General features: G+C 45.3%; 1 protein-coding gene and 1 non-coding gene across 4 annotated transcripts in view; both read right to left on the bottom strand.

The window, feature by feature from the left end:
* SENP2 (SUMO specific peptidase 2) overlaps positions 1 to 12376 on the bottom strand; it is a 50270-nt gene extending 37894 nt beyond the window's left edge. The window contains exons 1-2 of one of the 3 annotated variants that reach the window (XM_075132287.1): positions 12234 to 12373; positions 2245 to 2325 (exon numbers count right to left, since the gene is read on the bottom strand). In XM_075132287.1, coding sequence (XP_074988388.1) covers positions 2245 to 2325; positions 12234 to 12334 — 182 coding nt within the window. In that variant the 5' untranslated portion in view covers positions 12335 to 12373. Of the gene's footprint in view, positions 1 to 2244; positions 2326 to 12233 lie in introns of all 3 variants that reach the window. The other 2 variants (XM_075132286.1, XM_048863748.2) reach the window with 2 other exon arrangements.
* A 2567-nt stretch (positions 12377 to 14943) lies between these two features.
* LOC125643262 (U1 spliceosomal RNA) lies at positions 14944 to 15107 on the bottom strand. Its single transcript, XR_007358660.2, has one exon. It is a non-coding gene; the product is annotated as a U1 spliceosomal RNA (small nuclear RNA).
* Between the last annotated feature and the right edge of the window lie 2794 nt (positions 15108 to 17901).

Here is a 17901-nt window from a genome sequence, read left to right as displayed (position 1 = left end):
TGTTGGTGTGCTGGGGGGGTTGCTGGATCTGTGAAGGTAATGGTAGCGATCCATGGGTTTCTTGTAACTAGTCTTTGTAGCTGTTTCTGTACTTTATCGGCTGTAGCTCATGAAAGCTTATGCTCAAATAAATTGGTTAGTCTCTAAGGTGCCACAAGTACTCCTTTTCTTTTTGTGAATACAGACTAACATGGCTGTTACTCTGAAACCTATTTTTCCTAGTTATTTCTAAGGACCTGTGACTGGGTATGACGGCTCTGTAGCACGCCCTGCTGTCCGAGTGTGGCACCTCCCCAGTGTTTTCTGGCTCTCCCAGAGTTCAAGTGGCTCAGCCTCCAAGTGGTTCACAGAGTTCAATCCTTTTTATCCTTGTTATCTTTTTAGGCTAACAAATCCTGACAAAAAGCCCCAAACAGAAGGCGGTTCTGGCATTCAGGTTCTCTCTGAAACCTGCCTTCTGGTCCCTCTTCCTCATACCTTCTGGGTTACCTTTCACCTCTGTTTCCTTAAAAAGGAGCCCCAGCCCTCCTCCTGGAGCGGAGTAGTTCAGGCAGTTACTATTTCTTCTCATTAAGCCAGGAGCCCCAGCTCTCCTCCTTTGAGCTGGGGTGGAAGTTAGTCAGCTGTAGGGCCTTAGCCAGCTTCTCCTTCAGCTGAACCCTTCCACCTCCCCAATTAGTCCTCAGGCTCAATGGGTTCTGTGGGCCAGTCTTCTCCTGCTGATGTCTGCCCTGCTATGAAGGAAGAGGCATTTATTCCTGGTCCTCTTCTCCCAGCTCATCCCCAACTGGCTGGGTGAGACGGGAGCCTTGACTTGTCCTCTCTGCAAGGCTCCCAAGCCCTATGCCCTTAAAAACACAGTAACAGATTTCCTTCCAAGTACCTGGGCTTAATCACATTTTTCACAGCCTCAACCAATGTAGTTAAGTCAACCTAACTTTGTAGCATAGACCAGGCCTGAAGAAAGTCAGAAATTCTCAAGCATAGACTCCAACTTTAAGGCCAGAACAGACCATCATGAGTCTAGTCTGACTTCCTGCACATCATAGGCTGCAGAACCTCACCCACCCACTCTAGTAACTCAGCCAGAGATTATGGGTCTATTACCGAAGTCCTCAAATCTTGATTTAAAGAGTTTAAGTTAGAGAATCCACCATTTACTCAAGTTCAGCGGTTCTCAAACTGTGGGTTGGGACCCCAAAGTGAAGCCCGAGGCCAGAACCGAAGCCAAAGCTCGAGCCCCACACCACCCAAGGTTGAAGCCTAAGGGTTTCAGCTCTGGGTGGTGGGGCTCACGTTACAGAAGCCCTTGGGTTTTGGCTTTGGCTTTCCAAACCCAGGGCAGTGGGGCTTGGGCTTTGGCCCTCCTGCCTGGGGCAGTGGGGACTCAGGTAGGCTCAGGCTTCAGTCCTCCCTCCTGGGGTCATATAGTAATTTGTGTTGTCAGAAGGGGGTCGTGGTGCAACGAATTTTGAGAACGCCTGCTCTAGTTCAAGCCAGCAAGTGACTCGTGCCCCATGCTGCAGAGGAAGGTTAAAGAAACCCGGGGTCTCTGCCTAAAGTGACAGATGGCCCAGCCATCTCTGCCTGCTCTTGGCAAATAACTTCAACAGCCAGAGATAGGATATTAGATGGGTAGGTCTCTGAGTTACTACAGAGAATTCTTTTCCAGGTGTCTGGCTGGTGGGTCTCCTATATCTCAGGGTCTGATTATCAGTCTGAGCTGGGCAAAAAGTCCTTCCTGACCCCATATATGGCAATCATACCATTCCCTCCAGTTTTGAAACCAGTTAGGTTTTGTGTCCCCACTGCCTCCCCTTGGAAGGCTGTTTCAGAACTTCACTCCTCTAACCATCAGAGGAGTAACAGTAGCCAGTGAGCAAAGACCAGCAGGAACCCTGAGTTTACTTCCCCCTCCATACCCCCCAAAAAAGACACCTAGATATCACCTATCTTTCACTGTCACAATTTAACCTTTAATCACTGGCTTGGTGGAGGGAAGAGTAAGGGCCACATGTCAGGTAGCCTTTGAAACGCAAGCTAAAAAACTGTATCAGGATTTTAAACTTAGACGAACCAGATGTAGGAGCCAGCACTCCCAGTAAGCCAATGTTAGTGTCCCTCCTGCTTTGACAGGATAGAGCCCATCAATGTTCATCACTATAACATGTATTTTACTTTCTTTAATAACTGCACAAAAGAGCCAGGCTTTATATTCATGGAACAACCCTTACATATACGTACGTAAGATCAGGCCCTGTCCTTTTCATACCCTTTTTTCCAAACCAGTGTGGAGGGCAGTTGGTTGGGACATACAACTTAAGGCTGTAAAAAAAGTCAAATTTTCATTTGTTAATTGCAAAGAGATTAATACTGCACTCCAGATGTACAGTACAATAATGGTGAAGTGTTTCTCCCTCCCTCATTTAATCACCCTTGCCCAACCCCAATCCATAGTTTTTCACCCTTCTTCCATTGTAACTGCACTGCCTATGCTATGAATACTAGTCTGCTCCTGATGTGCACATGTAACAGGAAGTGAAGCACTGATCAAGAACAAAAAACAGCTATAGAACTATAGAACTAAGGGGCTCCATGCAGGGTTTCTCTCCAGAGGAAAAAGAAAAAGACTTTTGGTAAAGCACCCTCCACTCCAGCAATCGGACATTTCCTGATTTATGAATGCTTGACTTTGCAACCTAAACAGATTTCTTGTCACAGTTTACCAAAAGAGAGACTTTTTAAAAAAGCAACATAGAAAAACAAAATTATGTGCAGCTAATCCCTTCCTTACTTCCTCTTTCAAACCTCGGAGTTTAAACCCATCAGCACAGATTTCTGCCACTTAAGCCAGAGGACTAACTACATTAGCTGGCAGCAGAAGAAAAAAAAACAAAAACAAACACACACTTTTCTGTGGACTGCCCCACTAGACAAGGACACAACCAAGTCCTTTGACATTACATATGCATGAGCAGTCCTTGTTTCAGCATTACATATGCACAACTAGAACTCTCTTACAAATATAGCCCACAAGAAATATTTGTCACACAGACAGCTAGCAGCTTACAGTGGAGTTTGTGGGAGGATAAGAAAAACAGTGGCTCCCAAACTTTAACAACCTGTGAACCCCTTTCACTAAAATGTCAAGTCTTGTGAACCCCCTCCTAAAAAATGAATATTTCCAGGGATTTTCTCCTTTACCTGAGTATAAGTTATAAAAGCAGTGATCTTGGAAATATAAAATTTGTTTTTATGACATGCTTATTACACACTATTTATTAATCATTACAGTATTTTGATTACATTATGAAAACAGCAACACTTCCAAAATCTCACTTTCATAGCTTGTATCACTTTGAATTAGCCTTTTAGAAGACAAGGCTCCTATGTTTCATCAAGGACTATCAGACGTGAAACAGCAGGAAGGGATTTAAGAAGCCAACTCAAAGAGTTCCTCCTACACAAGTATTCAGGTCTTGAGCAGTCCCGGCAAACAACGCACGTTACAACAAAGCTTAAACTTGTTCTTCATAATTTTTAAAAATACTAGCTGCCTATTTAATTTTAATAACAGCAAAATACATTCACCTCCCTTTCCATTTCTTACAAGGAGTCTTGAAGTTTAAATCTCCTCAGTGTGATAGATATGCTTGCTTTGAGCTGCTTAGCTCATGAAGTCCAGGGGCTCCGGGCTGCTGGCCCCATGCTATCCCTAGGGACAGCTCTTTCCGCCATTAGGGAATTTTTTCCTGAGAACCCCCTGTAACCTTTTGCGAACCCCAGTTTGGGAACCACTGTTCTAGAAACACAGTCTAGGACTAGAAGACAACAATGGCTACTGAGGCAGCATTAGAAGTGACCCAAGGAGGAGGAGACGAGACTAAAAAGGTGGCCAGATGTAGAAGCTGAAGTATGTACATCATCCTTGAGTAGTTATCTGATAGAAGCTACTTATGTATGAAACATCACCTGATACAGCTCATTGGAGAGAAGATCCAAGGATTAGAAATGCAGCTGAGATGACGATAGAATTCAGACAGATTTCAAGGCATAATACAGGAGAGGAGAGAGGAAGTGGCACAAAACAACTCAAGAGCTGCAGACACCTGCTGAACAAAGAGACCTGGAGGGCAAGCTGCCAGAAGAGGATGGTGATCCATGGAAGACCATGACCACTAGGACAAGGCAGAGGAAGAAACCAGCTAGTGGTAGCGAAATCGAGTTGGGTAACACCTTTGTTGCACTGGGGGAACGACAGAGTGGCAAAGAAGAAAAGGGAAGCTAGTCCCTGCAGGAGAGAACAAAATGATGGAGAGGTGCGCTGGTCCCTCTTAAGGGCAAATGAGGATGATGTACACTGGACTGGGAGAAAACATAGGACAGATTCATACTAACACCAGGAAGAGACAGCTGTGTGTGACTGGGGACTCCATTCTCAGAAGAGAGCCTACTTGGAATGCAAAAAAAAGGGTTGCAAAGGAAGCTACAATCTGGAGATTAGAAAAGGTAGGAATAAAGTGAGAATTGCTAAAAGTCAAGGTGAATTAGCTCTTGGCAAGGAAATTAAAATAAGATTTTTTAATTGCATAAATAAAGAGAAGGAGGATGGATTAAGTTGGACTGTTATACAGTGTAGATGGCAAGGAGATTAAATAGGATCTAGCTATGGCCCAAAAATTAAATGAATATTTTGCCTCTGTTTTCCATAAGGATAATCTGGAACATGGGCTCAAGGCAGGACAGCTGATGGAAGTGAATGCACAGAAATGGAAATGACCACATCTGAGGTGGAAGAAAAACTTAAAGAGCTTAATGCACTCAAACGGGGGGGGGGGGGGGGGGGAAAGAAGAGAGGGGAGGAGAACCAGACAGACAATTTCCATCCTAGAACTCTGAAAGAGCTGGCACATGAGATTGCTAGTCCAGTAGCAAAGATTTTTTTTTTTTTTTTACCCCTTAAATCTATTCGGGGATAGCTATTCAGTTATATGGTACTAACGTCCTACCTATGTTTAAGAAAGGGGAGGAAATTACCCAAGCAATTAGACCTGTTTGTTCCTTGCATTCTACTGAGGTGAGACTAACTGAAAGAAAAAATAATTCAATTCATGGCAGTAAACAGTAAAGGAGTTGGAATACAACATGGGTTTACCAAAGGTAGATGATTCCAGACTAACCTGATCTTTTTTGGGCAGTAGTGTGCAAATTAAGTTTGCTGATGAAACAAAGTCAGGAGGCATCGTCAAAACAGAGGAGGATTGGAATACTGTATAGGAAGATCTGGATGACTTGAAGGATAAAGTGACAGAAATGGGATGAAATTCAATAGTCCACAGTGCAAGATCATGCATTTAGGATCTAATAAAAAATTTCTACTACAAGCTGGGGGCTCATCAGTTGGAAACAGAAGAGAAACAGAAGAGACCTAGGTGTGTGGGTTGATTACAGGATGACTATGAGCCACCAAGTATCATGTGGCTGTGAAAAAGGCAAATGCAATCCTAGGATGTATCAGGTAAGGCATTTCCAGTAGAGATAGGGAAGTATTAATGCAATTGTATGAGGCAGTGGATAAGACCTCATTTGGAATTCAGTGTACAATTCCAGTCACCCACATTCAGGAACAATGAATTCAAACTGAAGAAGATGCAGAGAAGAGCTTCTGCAAAGGGCTCACCTTATGAGAGGAGACTTGAAAATCCTGACTTGTTTAACCTAACAAGAAGGCTGAATGGATCGCACTGCTCTCAAAAAATACAGAGGGGTAAACATCCAAGAGGGCAAAGACTTTGGCACAAGAAGAAAAATCAGCAGAAACTGGCCAAGAACTAATTCAGCCTGGAAATTAGAACGTTTCTAACCAACAGAAGAGTGAGGCTCTGGAACAGCCTCCCTGTACAAGTTGTAGGGGCAAACCAACTTACTTAGTTTTAAGAGAACTGGACAAATTTAGGAGTGTGATTGTATAACAGAGTTGCTTCTAATAGTAGGGGGCAGAGCTCAGCAGCCCTGGTGCTCACTTCTGGTTACATGTTCCTAAAGGCTCATGATTCAGGGCTTCAGCCAGCCACCGTGGGCGTCCAGAAGGATTCCCCCCTGACACCACCTCCTCCTCCTCCCCCCAACACACAGAGTGTTTGGCCTCCTTCCTCTGAAGGAAGGATCAGGGATAGCCACAACTAAACATGAGACATTGGATGGGGCACTGACCATGTTATCTGAGATGCTTGGATGGCTCTTTCGTGCTCCCATGCTCAGGGTCCAACTGATCTCCATATCTGGTGTTGGGAAGGAATTTTCCCACAGGCTAGACTGGCAGTGACCATGGGGATTTTTAGTCTTCCTCTGCAGTGTATGGATGCAGGTCCTTTGCCAGGATTATCAGTTTCTCTCTCTCAATCATTTCCCTGCCATTCCAAGTGCCTCAGGTGTTGGTGTGCATCAGTCCATCCTATTCTCTTCCTGGAACACAACAGTTTAGTCTCCCGAGAACCGTAATACTGTGGTCTAATTCTGGTTGTTGCGTTTGGTGAATAGGTGCTGGTGGTCTGATATACAGGAGGTCAAACTAGATGATCTGATGGTCCCTTCTAGCCTTGAACTCAATGACTTTGACAGAGGGGCTAAGTAGCCTAGAGTTGGATCTTCCACAGTAGAGTTCTGGATTATATTCCCAGAGCGCGTAACCTGTGAGGCCATGCTTGCTCCACATATGAAACTTTTGTAACTCTTAATACGTTTTAGTGGGGGGAGCAAGTTTAAGTTTCAGAGCAATTGGTCCCCTAAGCCAAACAGTATTTTGATGAGAATATTTGTTTTCAGCCTCTGGCACCAGAAGTGAATTCCCTGCTCTACGACATGCTTTAGCAATTATTCTGTTTTTGGATGCTAATAGAGCAATGACATTCTAAATTTGTCATGAAGGACTTTATTTTTTGCCTCTCAGTAACCATACAGTGAGATTAATAGTCAAGGTATTGAGAAGCATTTATAAAACAGCAAGCAAACTGCCTTCTTACTGGCAATTTAATAAAACTTTGGAATTTGTCACATTTCTACATTTGGGATTAGGACTTCATCCACTAACTTCCTAAACTTTTGTAGAATCTTCTGGTTAAGCAAACTGGAAAAATATACAGAAGCTGCTTAGGCCATCTCTATGGGAGTTCATGCAGCTGCTCTTCATTACCCACAGGGATGGAGATTCTTCCCTCATGTAAGGAGGAAAAGTTGAAGCTTACTCCAAAAACTTCAGGGCCTTAACTACATGAAAAAGCTACAATTTAAACTGTGATCTTTAACCTGATTTGGTTAGATTAGTGCAGACCTCTGTATGGGGATGCTTCATTTGGATTAAAGTGGCTTTATTTCAATTTAACCTAAAGATATATCAAAATAAGATTGGTTTGAATAATGGATTGCCCCCTCAGCCTTTTGCACTGGTTTAAGTTTACATTACGTTAAACCAGTGCAATTTTCTCCCATAGACTAGGCCTCACTGTATAGGTGTTCAGCTGTCTGTTCAAGCTCCCTCTCACTGATGTACAATCTCCACACTGATTTTCCTTTGATATGCAATGCCCTCTCCAGCAAGAGGATTCTCTGCTCAGTCTAGGTCAGGATAACACCACATCCTGACAGAAAAGCCACTGATCCCTGTAATACCTTCATGGCCAACCTATTCTGCTGCAGCACTGAATACTAGAAACTAGTGAAGTCTGGTTTCAGAGGAACAGCCGTGTTAGTCTGTATTCGCAAAAAGAAAAGGAGTACTTGTGGCACCTTAGAGACTAACCAATTTATTTGAGCATGAGCTTTCACGAAAGCTCATGCTCAAATAAATTGGTTAGTCTCTAAGGTGCCACAAGTACTCCTTTTCTTTTTTAGTGAAGTCTGGAAGCACTACTAGGTGCTTGCCCTTTAGACAGCTGATAAGCAAACAATTCTAACCATCAGCCCTATATTGATGTCTGATAAGCTCATGCCCCAGCTGGCTAGGCTCTTTTCTTGTTAAACACACTCTGGAACAGACAGACATAAAATGGTGAGCTCTTTAAGGTGATTTGCACATCCTGCCGGAGATAAAGGGCATCTCAACTACTAATACTGAAAGCATGTTTTCTAATGTGACCAATCATGGGACAAACTTTGGAAGAGGCCTCAGGTTATTTTCATCTTGACTCCATGACCACCATTGATAACCATCAGATTGCTAGTTTATCTAGGATATGTCAATCAATATCACTGGAGCCCTGTGTGGATACAAAATTTGTATCCATATCCAATCCACAAAAATGGTCCGTGGATATCCACATCCACGGATATAAAGCAGATATCCACAAATTTGCTGGGCTCTAACAATCACATCTTCAGGCTTTAATACTTTTTGAAAACAGTATCCTTTGACCATATCAAGCAGTACTTCCAAATGTGTTAAGCCTGTAGAGCGCAAGAGTTCAAATTCGGAACTTGTCAAAAGCCACGTCTCTGCACAAGTCCTGTTGCTTACTTGATAAGCTGCTGAGGACACTAGAAAATGCTGGACTCAAGAATGCATGTGGATCCTTTTTCTTAACCAGCATACTAAATCAGAGCTACAACTAGCACTACCAAATGTCTGAATATTCTGGGAAATTCCCTACTCACAATGGACCTGAATACGAATTACCATAGTACAATCTGAGAAAACTTGAGTCTTCCTAATCAGGCTATGAAACAGGCACCTGCAGAGCCTATGAAAGCCAAGTTCCTGAGTGAGTATAAACAGTGAACATTGAAACCAGTATTCCAGTTCCTGTTCATACACCAGTTGGTTCTCTGAAGTCAAGTACAGTGTTAATATCACTTATTTCAAAGTAAATAGGAAAGTTAGGTTCTTGGAGTTACTTTTCTTAAGAACCTTCTCCATAGCTACTGTTTCTAACAGAAATCAGATGCTTCCTACATACTACTACTACTTTTGGAAGAAGGAACGTGATTCAGAACCCACAGTGATAGGTGAAGTATAGAAGCTTAGTTCAAAATTGGAGGTGCTGTAACCTTGAGCCTGGACAGCCTTGTGAACTCAAAAGTCAGAAGTTTAAAATCCAGCACTGGGTTGTGGATATGCAGGATATCCTTCTCCTATTACACACACCAATCTTGTTACTTCCCCAGAGCAAAACTGAAAGTGACAGAATACTGCATTCCGATACTGAGGTAAACACCAAAAGGACAAACTGAAGGAAATTCTGAGAAAAGCAGTAAGAGTTATTGAGGGTAGAGGGGGGCATGCATAGAGAGAAAAACATTTTTAATCTTTCCTCCTAAAGAAGTAATGTTGCAAAGGACTCCCAAGTAGACAGATATGATCAAACCTTTCAGACACAGGGAAACTTAACACAAAGGGAGGAGAATGAGCAGTACAAGGGGACAGAACTGCAATTAATAGGATGAAATTAAAAATCAAGTTCAGGCTGAATATCAGGAAAAAAAGCTTTGTGACAGTGATATTTCAAACCCCACACCGCCCCTTTGGAGATATTTAAAAAAAACAGAATAAAGCACTAGATAGTATCCTACGGACCACAGTTTTTTGCTTCAATGGTTCAATTTCTCATATTGCCCATCAGTCACTTTTTACAGAGTTATCCTGTGCAGGAACCTAGACACTATGCACATAAGGCTTTCTTCATGGTTCACTGCAGGAGTGGGAGTAGAGCAAACAAGACTGTTCGTTTAAACAACTATGATTTTGACAGGTAAAGATAAAAAACAACCAAAAATTCTCCGCAGGGGGGAAAAAAAAATTATGTAGTTCTCAGTAAACACTTTGAAGATAGCAGTCTAACACTTCTAGTTAAAGGGACACCATCAATTTCAAAGTCACAACTTTCAGATGATTTACCACCTAACATCCAAGATTACTATAACTGAAGTACAAAAAACCCAGAAAACTCTTTCACAGTTGTATCACTTGTGTTTTTGACAGTAATGTTGTTGGATCATATTAAAGAAGTTTGTATTAAAATCACAAATGAGTTTGATTCCCCGTAGTTTAAATTCCAGCGTATTACTAATTAAGAGGTCTCTTGGTTTTCGGTACTGTTTCGCTCCCTCTGTGTGTGAAACTTGCAAGCTGCTAATTGTGTTAGTACATTCTAAGACAGAGTCTGTTCTCAAAACAATTCTTTGCAACAACTACTCACACAGAGAGACTCAAAGCAATACTCTGTAACAACAGAAACAGCACCCAAAGACTCCCCGCCCTTTTGTTGAATTCATTTTGCTTTGTTAACAATTGTGATTAAAATAGAGATAGAGGATCTATGTGGATGGATGTTTGGTGTGGATAATAACTGAATGATCAGGGTGGTGCCAGCCTAAGAATCCAGTGTCCAGTGGCCGAAGAAGGCATAAAGTGGAAATAACCAGAGGACCCCCGGAAGGCAGACTGGAATCCACCCAACAGCCTCAAGAACGGGAGAACCAAAGAACAAGATAACATCTGGCAGCACAGAGCCGTCAGGAATGTGCGATCTGCTGATTGATTAAGCAACAGCATGATGAAGCAATTCCTATAGACTGGCATAGGAAGAAATTCCTATAAAAATGGACTCTAGAAAGTGAGAACTTTGGGGTCTGATTCTGAAAACCAACTTCCAGGAGCATCAGATGAGCATCTGACCTGACAAGGCCCTGATCCCTCCTCATGTCCAGGCCACCTGGCCAGTGGCTTGGCATGAACAACTCTAAGGCTACTAACTATGATAACCTTGCAGAAGGTGTGTGTGTAAATATGAAATTGAATGGAATGTTATAGCTATAACTGCTTACTATGATTCTTTCTGTATTCACAATAAATATGGCATTTTGCCTTTTCCCCTTTAATAAGATCCTGCTGGTTTTTATTTTATTGGTATAACAATGTGTCCAGTCAGTATCATTGTTTCCTCTATACAGTCAGTTCCTACTTTTATTTGTTGGGTCTCACACACAGCAATAAGGGATTGAAAACATTTTTCAAAATAAGAATAAAACCATAAGAGGCAACAGGGAACTCCTGTTCAAGTTCTTAAATGTAGGAACACTGTACTCAGTTTAAGACTATTTAGATTTCAAGTTGAATATCCAGTTAATTGATTTAATTGCTAAACATTCCAAAATAACCTTGTGCCATAAAGTTTTTGAAACAAACATGAATCAAACCTTACAGAGCATATCTGGTCTACCACTTCTACTCAGAGTCACCTATTGGTCCATTAGGCTAGTTTTCTACAGGAAATAGCACCCAAAATTAGCTGACCTAGCTAAATCAAAGATTCTGATGCTTGAAGTGAGCAGAAGTCAGAACAAAATTTCAGTAAATCTCTGATAGCTTTGATCTCTTAAAACATACTCTTTACAATGTATTCTCCAACTCTAGGAATTTACAAAATAATAGCTTTCACCTACAGAGCAATTAGACAGTCTGACATACTCAATATGCTCAGCATATACCTACTGCCCCAAAATTCAAAAGCCATGGATGGTTGCCTTCATGAAAGACGATCGGACACTTCTCCCCATACCAATGACACTCCGTAAAATCAACTATTCAGGACCTTATTTACGTCATCATTAGGTCACCTATATTAGCTCAACATGAGGTAGTTCAAATGCCTGTTAGACAACATTTTCAAATACATTCCATGAATCAGTGCTCGTGGGAAGCAAATTACATGCAACCACAAAAAGTTGGGCGGTTTGCTGCTTTTGGTGAAGTCGATGGGAAGCGGCTGTGGGATGTCTGGGCAGGGCCACCCTTATGTTACAGCCCTAGAAAAGCTGGAGTAAGTGCATCCCGAGCCCGGCAGAAGCAAGTGCCTTTGCTATTTCGATTATGCAGGGTCTGGGTTTGAGGCCGAAGGCGCATAGGCTCCAGACGCGGGGGTGCGAGGCTGCAGCGCGGCGCGCCAGGGCGCAACACAGCCGCTCCAGCACTGTCCCGTGGCGATGGGGAGCAGACCCGGCCGGGCGCAGGCGGCAGCTCCAGGGTACTGCAGCAGAAGAGGCTGGCGTCCGACTCTCGGTACAACAGCAGCCTCCGCGTCCGTTCCCATGCCGACGGCTCAGGCTAGGGCTCGAGCACGGAACAGGCCCCAGACGGATCAAGCCCGCGCCAGAGTCCAGTACACGGCGCCGGGCGCGCGGGGCCCCGGCCGCTGGGGGGACGGGGCAGAACCGCCCGCCAAGCAGCGGGACTCACTGACCTGTGGTACCGTCTCTTCCGCGGGGTGGGGGGTAGCGTGTCCCGGCGGGGGGCGCTGGGGAAGCCCAGGGAGCGCAGCGCTTCCACCAGCCATTTGTACATAGGCCTCAGCCAATGGAGGCGGAATTGCGTCTAATCCACGCGACTGCGTGACGTCACGGACGGAGCCCGGCCCCCAGCAGGCGCGCGCTCCTAGCCTGCTGTCTGAATCTCCTCTACCAGCGCGAGGTCGCCCCGCCCAACAACGCACTCCGCATTGGCCTGGTCGGCTGTGATTGGGGGAGACAAGGGAGAGGCGGGGACAGAGCGTCGCCAGCCTCTGCGTCACCTCTGCTGTGGGAGCGCGCGCCTCAGGCCAAGGCCAGGGGCCCTGGCGAGCCGTGATCAGCGCCCAGTACGTCACCGACCGCGGCGTCCAGCCACTGGCCGAGTCAGATCACCTCTCCCTCTTGCCGCCGCTCTCAACCCTGCCACCCTCCGTCCACCACAAACCCGCTCCTTCCTCTGCACAACCCCCCCCCCCCCCCCCGAACAGCTGTTGGATCAGATTAAAGAAGTTCTGTATTAAAAATCACAAGTGAGTTTGAGTTTGATTCCCCATAGTTTAAATTCCAGGGTATTACTAATTAAGAGGTCTCTTGGTTTTCCCTACTGTTTCGCTCCCTCTGTGTGTGAAACTTGCAAGCTGCTAATTGTGTTAGTACATTCTAAGACAGTCTGTTCTCAAAGCAATACTCTGTAACAACTACGACTCAGAGAGAGAGACTCAAAGCAATACTCTGTAACAACAGAAACAGCACCCAGCGACTCCCCGCCCTTTTGTTGTATTCATCTTGCTTTGTTAAGAATTGTGATTAAAATAGAGATAGAGGATCTATGTGGATGGATGCTTGGTGTGGATAATAACAATGATCAGGGAGGTGCGAGCCTAAGAATCCAGTGTCCAGCAGCTGAAGAAGGTGTTGGGGACACTGGGGCATGGCCACTAGGTAACTCGAGGGGATGGAAGACCACAAGTGTTGATGAAGCCCCCTCGCACTAGGCCCAGGTGTCCTTGGCCCCCCCGCCTGGAGGCACTCGCAGCAGCTCTGCGTACTAGGCCCAAGCGTCCCTGGCCCCCCCGCCTGGAGTCACTCACAGCAGTTATGCTGAGGATCTGCAACAATATGTTGCAGAGTCGGACTGCCTGAAACTAAGCAAGGCCAAACAGGGCAGATATGGAAGAACAATGCTGAATAAAGCAGCTTTATGTATGGTTTAAGAAATGATACAGAGCACAAGGGCACTAGCTGGGAACTGGATTGGCTGGCTATATGGATACTTAGGGCAGCTTGCTATTGGATAAGTATACTGGGGAAAAGGATGTATAAAAGCCTGTGTAACTTCCTGCTGTGTGTGCAGGATTTGAGATTCTATTCTCCCTGTACCTTTTTGCAGCTGCAAATAAACTTTTCTGCTTCTCCACCCCATTGTGATTATTGGGTGTAGCACACCCCACCCTCACTTCCCCCACATGCACACCCTCCCCCCACCATGCACACACCTGTCTTCTCCACCAGCTCTCTTTGCTCCATCAATTTTAATGGCAAAGATTCATACCTAGTTTCAGATACCGGTCAGCTTAAACATTTTACTTTTTGATCCTTGAACATTGCCTGTTGCTTGGGTTAGTTTCAAGAGTCCTTCTAGTGTATCTATTGTTATTTACAAAGCTCTCATCACGGTGGTTCCACACCTGAGCATTAAACAAGTAGCATACCAAAGGGGAGTCAGTAAAGTCTTCAATTTTGTGACTATTTAATGGGGTCTTAAGAAGGGTGAAAGAGTTAAATACTTCAAAAATGACCTGTAGAAGAGCTCTGTGTAAGCTCTTAAGCAGGTCTCTTGCCCCAACAGACATTGGTCCAATAAAACATGTTACCTCACCCACCTCATCGCTTCAAAAATGAGCCTTTTAAAGTCAATTTCAAAAGCTACTTAAAATTTGACAATTTTCAGATAAATTTCTACTATTCAGTTAGGAATAACCCTATAAATCTCAAAGCGTGAGTTCTTTTCATTATACTTCTGTGATGAGGGTCAAAGGTAAACATAAAATAGCCTTTTCTGAACATCTGGTTGCAATCTTACCTTTGGAGCAGCTGTTGCTTTTGTCATTTTTTCCCTGTAATTTAGAGAGGTGCTCAAGTAATGGGGCTTTTCTATTGCACAACTGGCGTGATGAACAAGAGCTGCAGCAAGAGGTTCTGTGGAGCCCATGTGCATCATAGGTCTACTTTGCAAAATGTAATGCCTCTAATCTAGTGGTACTCCACTACTGAGTAGCGCATACCAGTGATGTATACAGTTATGTCTCCTGCTCATGGTTGAGCCATGGAACATACTAAACTAAAAGAGGTGATCCTTCAGCTTAATCTCATAAGTGCTTGCGACTTTTGGTGATCAAGGTCTCCCACTGGCAACCTGTATTGGGTGCATTACAGAGAGGTGCCCTGTACAGCCTCTAATCATTTGAACTGACCTTCTCTATTCTGCTACATTCTTGCTAAGAGCTGGCCAGAACTTATTGTAATATTTTAGATGAGGTCATAACACTTATATAATAAAGGGTGTCATACTTCCAGTATTAGCCCTTTCTTAGTTCACACTCTTTTTAAAGCTGACTTTCCTCAAACTGTCCACAATGACTCCAGAGTATGTTTTTTTAAAAACAGGGGAGAGCGCGAACACAGTCCCCCGCTACCACAAATTATGCACTTGAGTTTCCTGCATTTGGGGAAATCGCAGGGGTCAGCACACCTGCAGTGCAATGGATGAGCCTCACCCTGGGAAAACCACCTTCATGATCATAGTATCTCCCCTGCCAGGTAAGTTGTTACAGCTCATTTAGAGCCCATTATAAGTTGTTAACATTGTACATAGCAAAAATAAAATAGAGTACTGGCTGCACATGCACAGTTAAACTTCCCACAGCCATTACACACAATGGTATTTAAATATAAATATAGACTGTGGAATGTGGCACAGTTAGCATTGCTGTGGGAACCTTAATGTTTGAGTTTCATATTTATTTAAAGTCGCATCACGAGTAGTAATACAGGTTTGCCGCTCTACACACACACACACTGAGCAGTATATTCTCTTGTTTTCATAGCTAGGACATTCATTTTTCTTGGGATGTTTTGTCTTTGTGAGTAGGCATCATTTCCTCCAGCCCACCCCACACAAGGCTGCAGGCACTTGAAATCTTAACTACTATCACCCCTTAGTTTCAAAGAACACCATGGTCTCAAACAGTCACCTAGAGCTGCTCAGTGTCATGTATTTGACAGCTCCGGCACTCCTGCCCCCATCTCCGGAATGGTGTCACATCTTAGCAGGGCCGTCCTTAGGCATACGCAGCTGCGTAGGGCACCATGATATTTGGGGCACCAAACTGCCCCAGATGCCGTGGTGCCCTAGGCAGCTGCGTGCTGCATACGCGGCAGCACCAGCCGCGCCGCCCCACGGGCTGCCCCCACTGCAAGGGGCAGGGCCATCCCTGGGGGGCGGACAACTCCCTCCGCCCCACCTCTTACCCTTCCCCCCCCTGCTCCGCCCCCGGCCCGCCCCCATTTCACCTCTTCCCCCAGCGGCCCCGCACTCCCCGGAAGCGCAGCAACCTGCCCAAGCCTGCTCCACCCCGCCGGCTCCCAGCCGCGGTGCTCCGCTTCCCGCCGCCGGTGAGTGGGGGAAAGAATCGCCCCCTGCACTCACCGGCGGCGGGAAGCGGAGCGACGCGGCCCCAGCCCGCTCCGCTTCCCTTGCCCCGGTCGCAGCCATGTCGCTTCGGTTGGGGAAAGGAGTTCCCCCGGCTCTCACCGGCGGCGGGAAGCGGAGCGCCGGGGCTGGCGGAGTAGAGAGGGCTGGGGCCGGGCTGCTCCGCTTCCCGCTACTGCCGGTGAGTGCGGGGTCGGGGGGGAAGAAATCCCTCCCCCCAAGCCCTCTCCGCCTAGGGACACGGCTGGGGCCAGGGAAGCGGAGCGGCTGCTCCCGGCCCCCCGCTAATCACCCGGGCCACTCTGGGCCTGGGGGGCCCGCAAAAGTGCCCCCCCAGTTCCTGCCTCCCAGACCCTGTGTGGGGGAGGGGGAAGCCTGGGGCCCCACACAGCCCCCGCCCCCCGGTAGGATACCCAAATGGCTAGGGACGCCCTGCATCTTAGAGGGTTACTTTCCAGCACACACAGCCTGTAGAAGGCAGAGGGCTATGAGTTCTAGTTCTTCTACTGACTGCTCTTAGCATTTGTGCACTCCAGTGCTTCTTAAGCAAGGTCTTGCTCCCTCAGCCTTAAGTGAAACTCATTAAATAGTAATGAGTGTAAGAACTTGCACAAGGACAGTTCAGGAACAGAAATACATATTCCACAGTGACCGTTGCAGATCTCCAACATTCTGCCACACTCCCTTTCAGTGCAGTTGTACCAAACTGTTTGGTGGTGCTTCTCCAGACACTACAGCACACCACCTTTGCAGGAAAAGAACCCAGTACTCCTGGTGCGCAACATTCCAGTGCTATCTCAAAAAACTGAGAATCCCACTGGTAAAGTATGTCCCCGCTACAGGCTGCTTCACACTGCAAACAAACTGTTTCCACCAATGTTGTAGCTGAAGTGGAAGAAAGTCTATGCATCAGAGCTGGAAGGCGTAAGTTCAACCCCTGCTAGTGCCCCCATGGGAAAAAGTGATTATGGGGGAGCAGTAGCAACCCCTGTCTTAAGGGTGCCTGACACTTTGTATGAAAGTGGACAAGAACTGTTTTGCAGCAGCACTGAGAGGTCTGACAGGGAGAAATGCATTTTTCGGTCCCCATGAACATCCATTTAGATTTGGAACACTTCTACACTGTTGAAGATCATAACTTCCCGTCCACAGTTGACACAACAGTTTTCTGCCACAATACTAAAACCCCTCAACTTTGTCGGTCATTCTGTACGTATGCCACACAGAGCTCACATTCCAGATGGGACACAGACAAAAGGGCCGATGATCCTGCTGCTTCCTCATTAAAATAGCTTTTAAACAGCCTTGGGGAACATGCAGCACACAAAGGCAAGAGCAGTAATCTTATGTTTACTGATAAGCAAGTATCCTTTCCAAATGTTACAGCTCATATACCACTGAGCATTAACCAAGCAGGGAACAGAACCCAGGTCTTTGAATACAGAAAACCCACATTTCCCCCAGTGAGCTACAGTGCCTCTCAGAAAGGACAGCCCATGTCTTTCTTCTTAGCTACAGAGTCAGTAAAATGGGCTACTCATGCTTACATAACACACTGAAACAGTAAATTTATGCATCCTCCTCTAGTGGATGGTTTCACATAAGAACATCCTCCTTCTCCCAGCCAGCATAGTTACCCTGGTAGTCCAAAGGACAGACATCTGTACTGACAGGTGGAGCTCCAAACCAGCATGATGGGTGTGGAGGGAGTTAGTGTTGTGGAATTTATTTTTTTTTTAACCTTTTCACTGTAAGAAAAGCCAAGAAGTTAAATTGAAAAGCTGCATTAAAAGAACATTAAGGTTGTAAAGTCAATCACTCAAGTTAGGAAATGCTCACCTAATGCTGCTAATGATCTATAGCACTTTTCACCTGTCGAACGCCAGTTTGAATCTAGCCCAGTTCAGTAG

Source organism: Caretta caretta, chromosome 9 (genome assembly GCF_965140235.1).
Source record: "Caretta caretta isolate rCarCar2 chromosome 9, rCarCar1.hap1, whole genome shotgun sequence".
Lineage (NCBI taxonomy): Eukaryota > Metazoa > Chordata > Testudines > Cheloniidae > Caretta > Caretta caretta.
The sequence above is the reverse complement of the archived record's forward strand: the minus strand, read 5'-3'. Positions and strand labels throughout refer to the sequence as shown.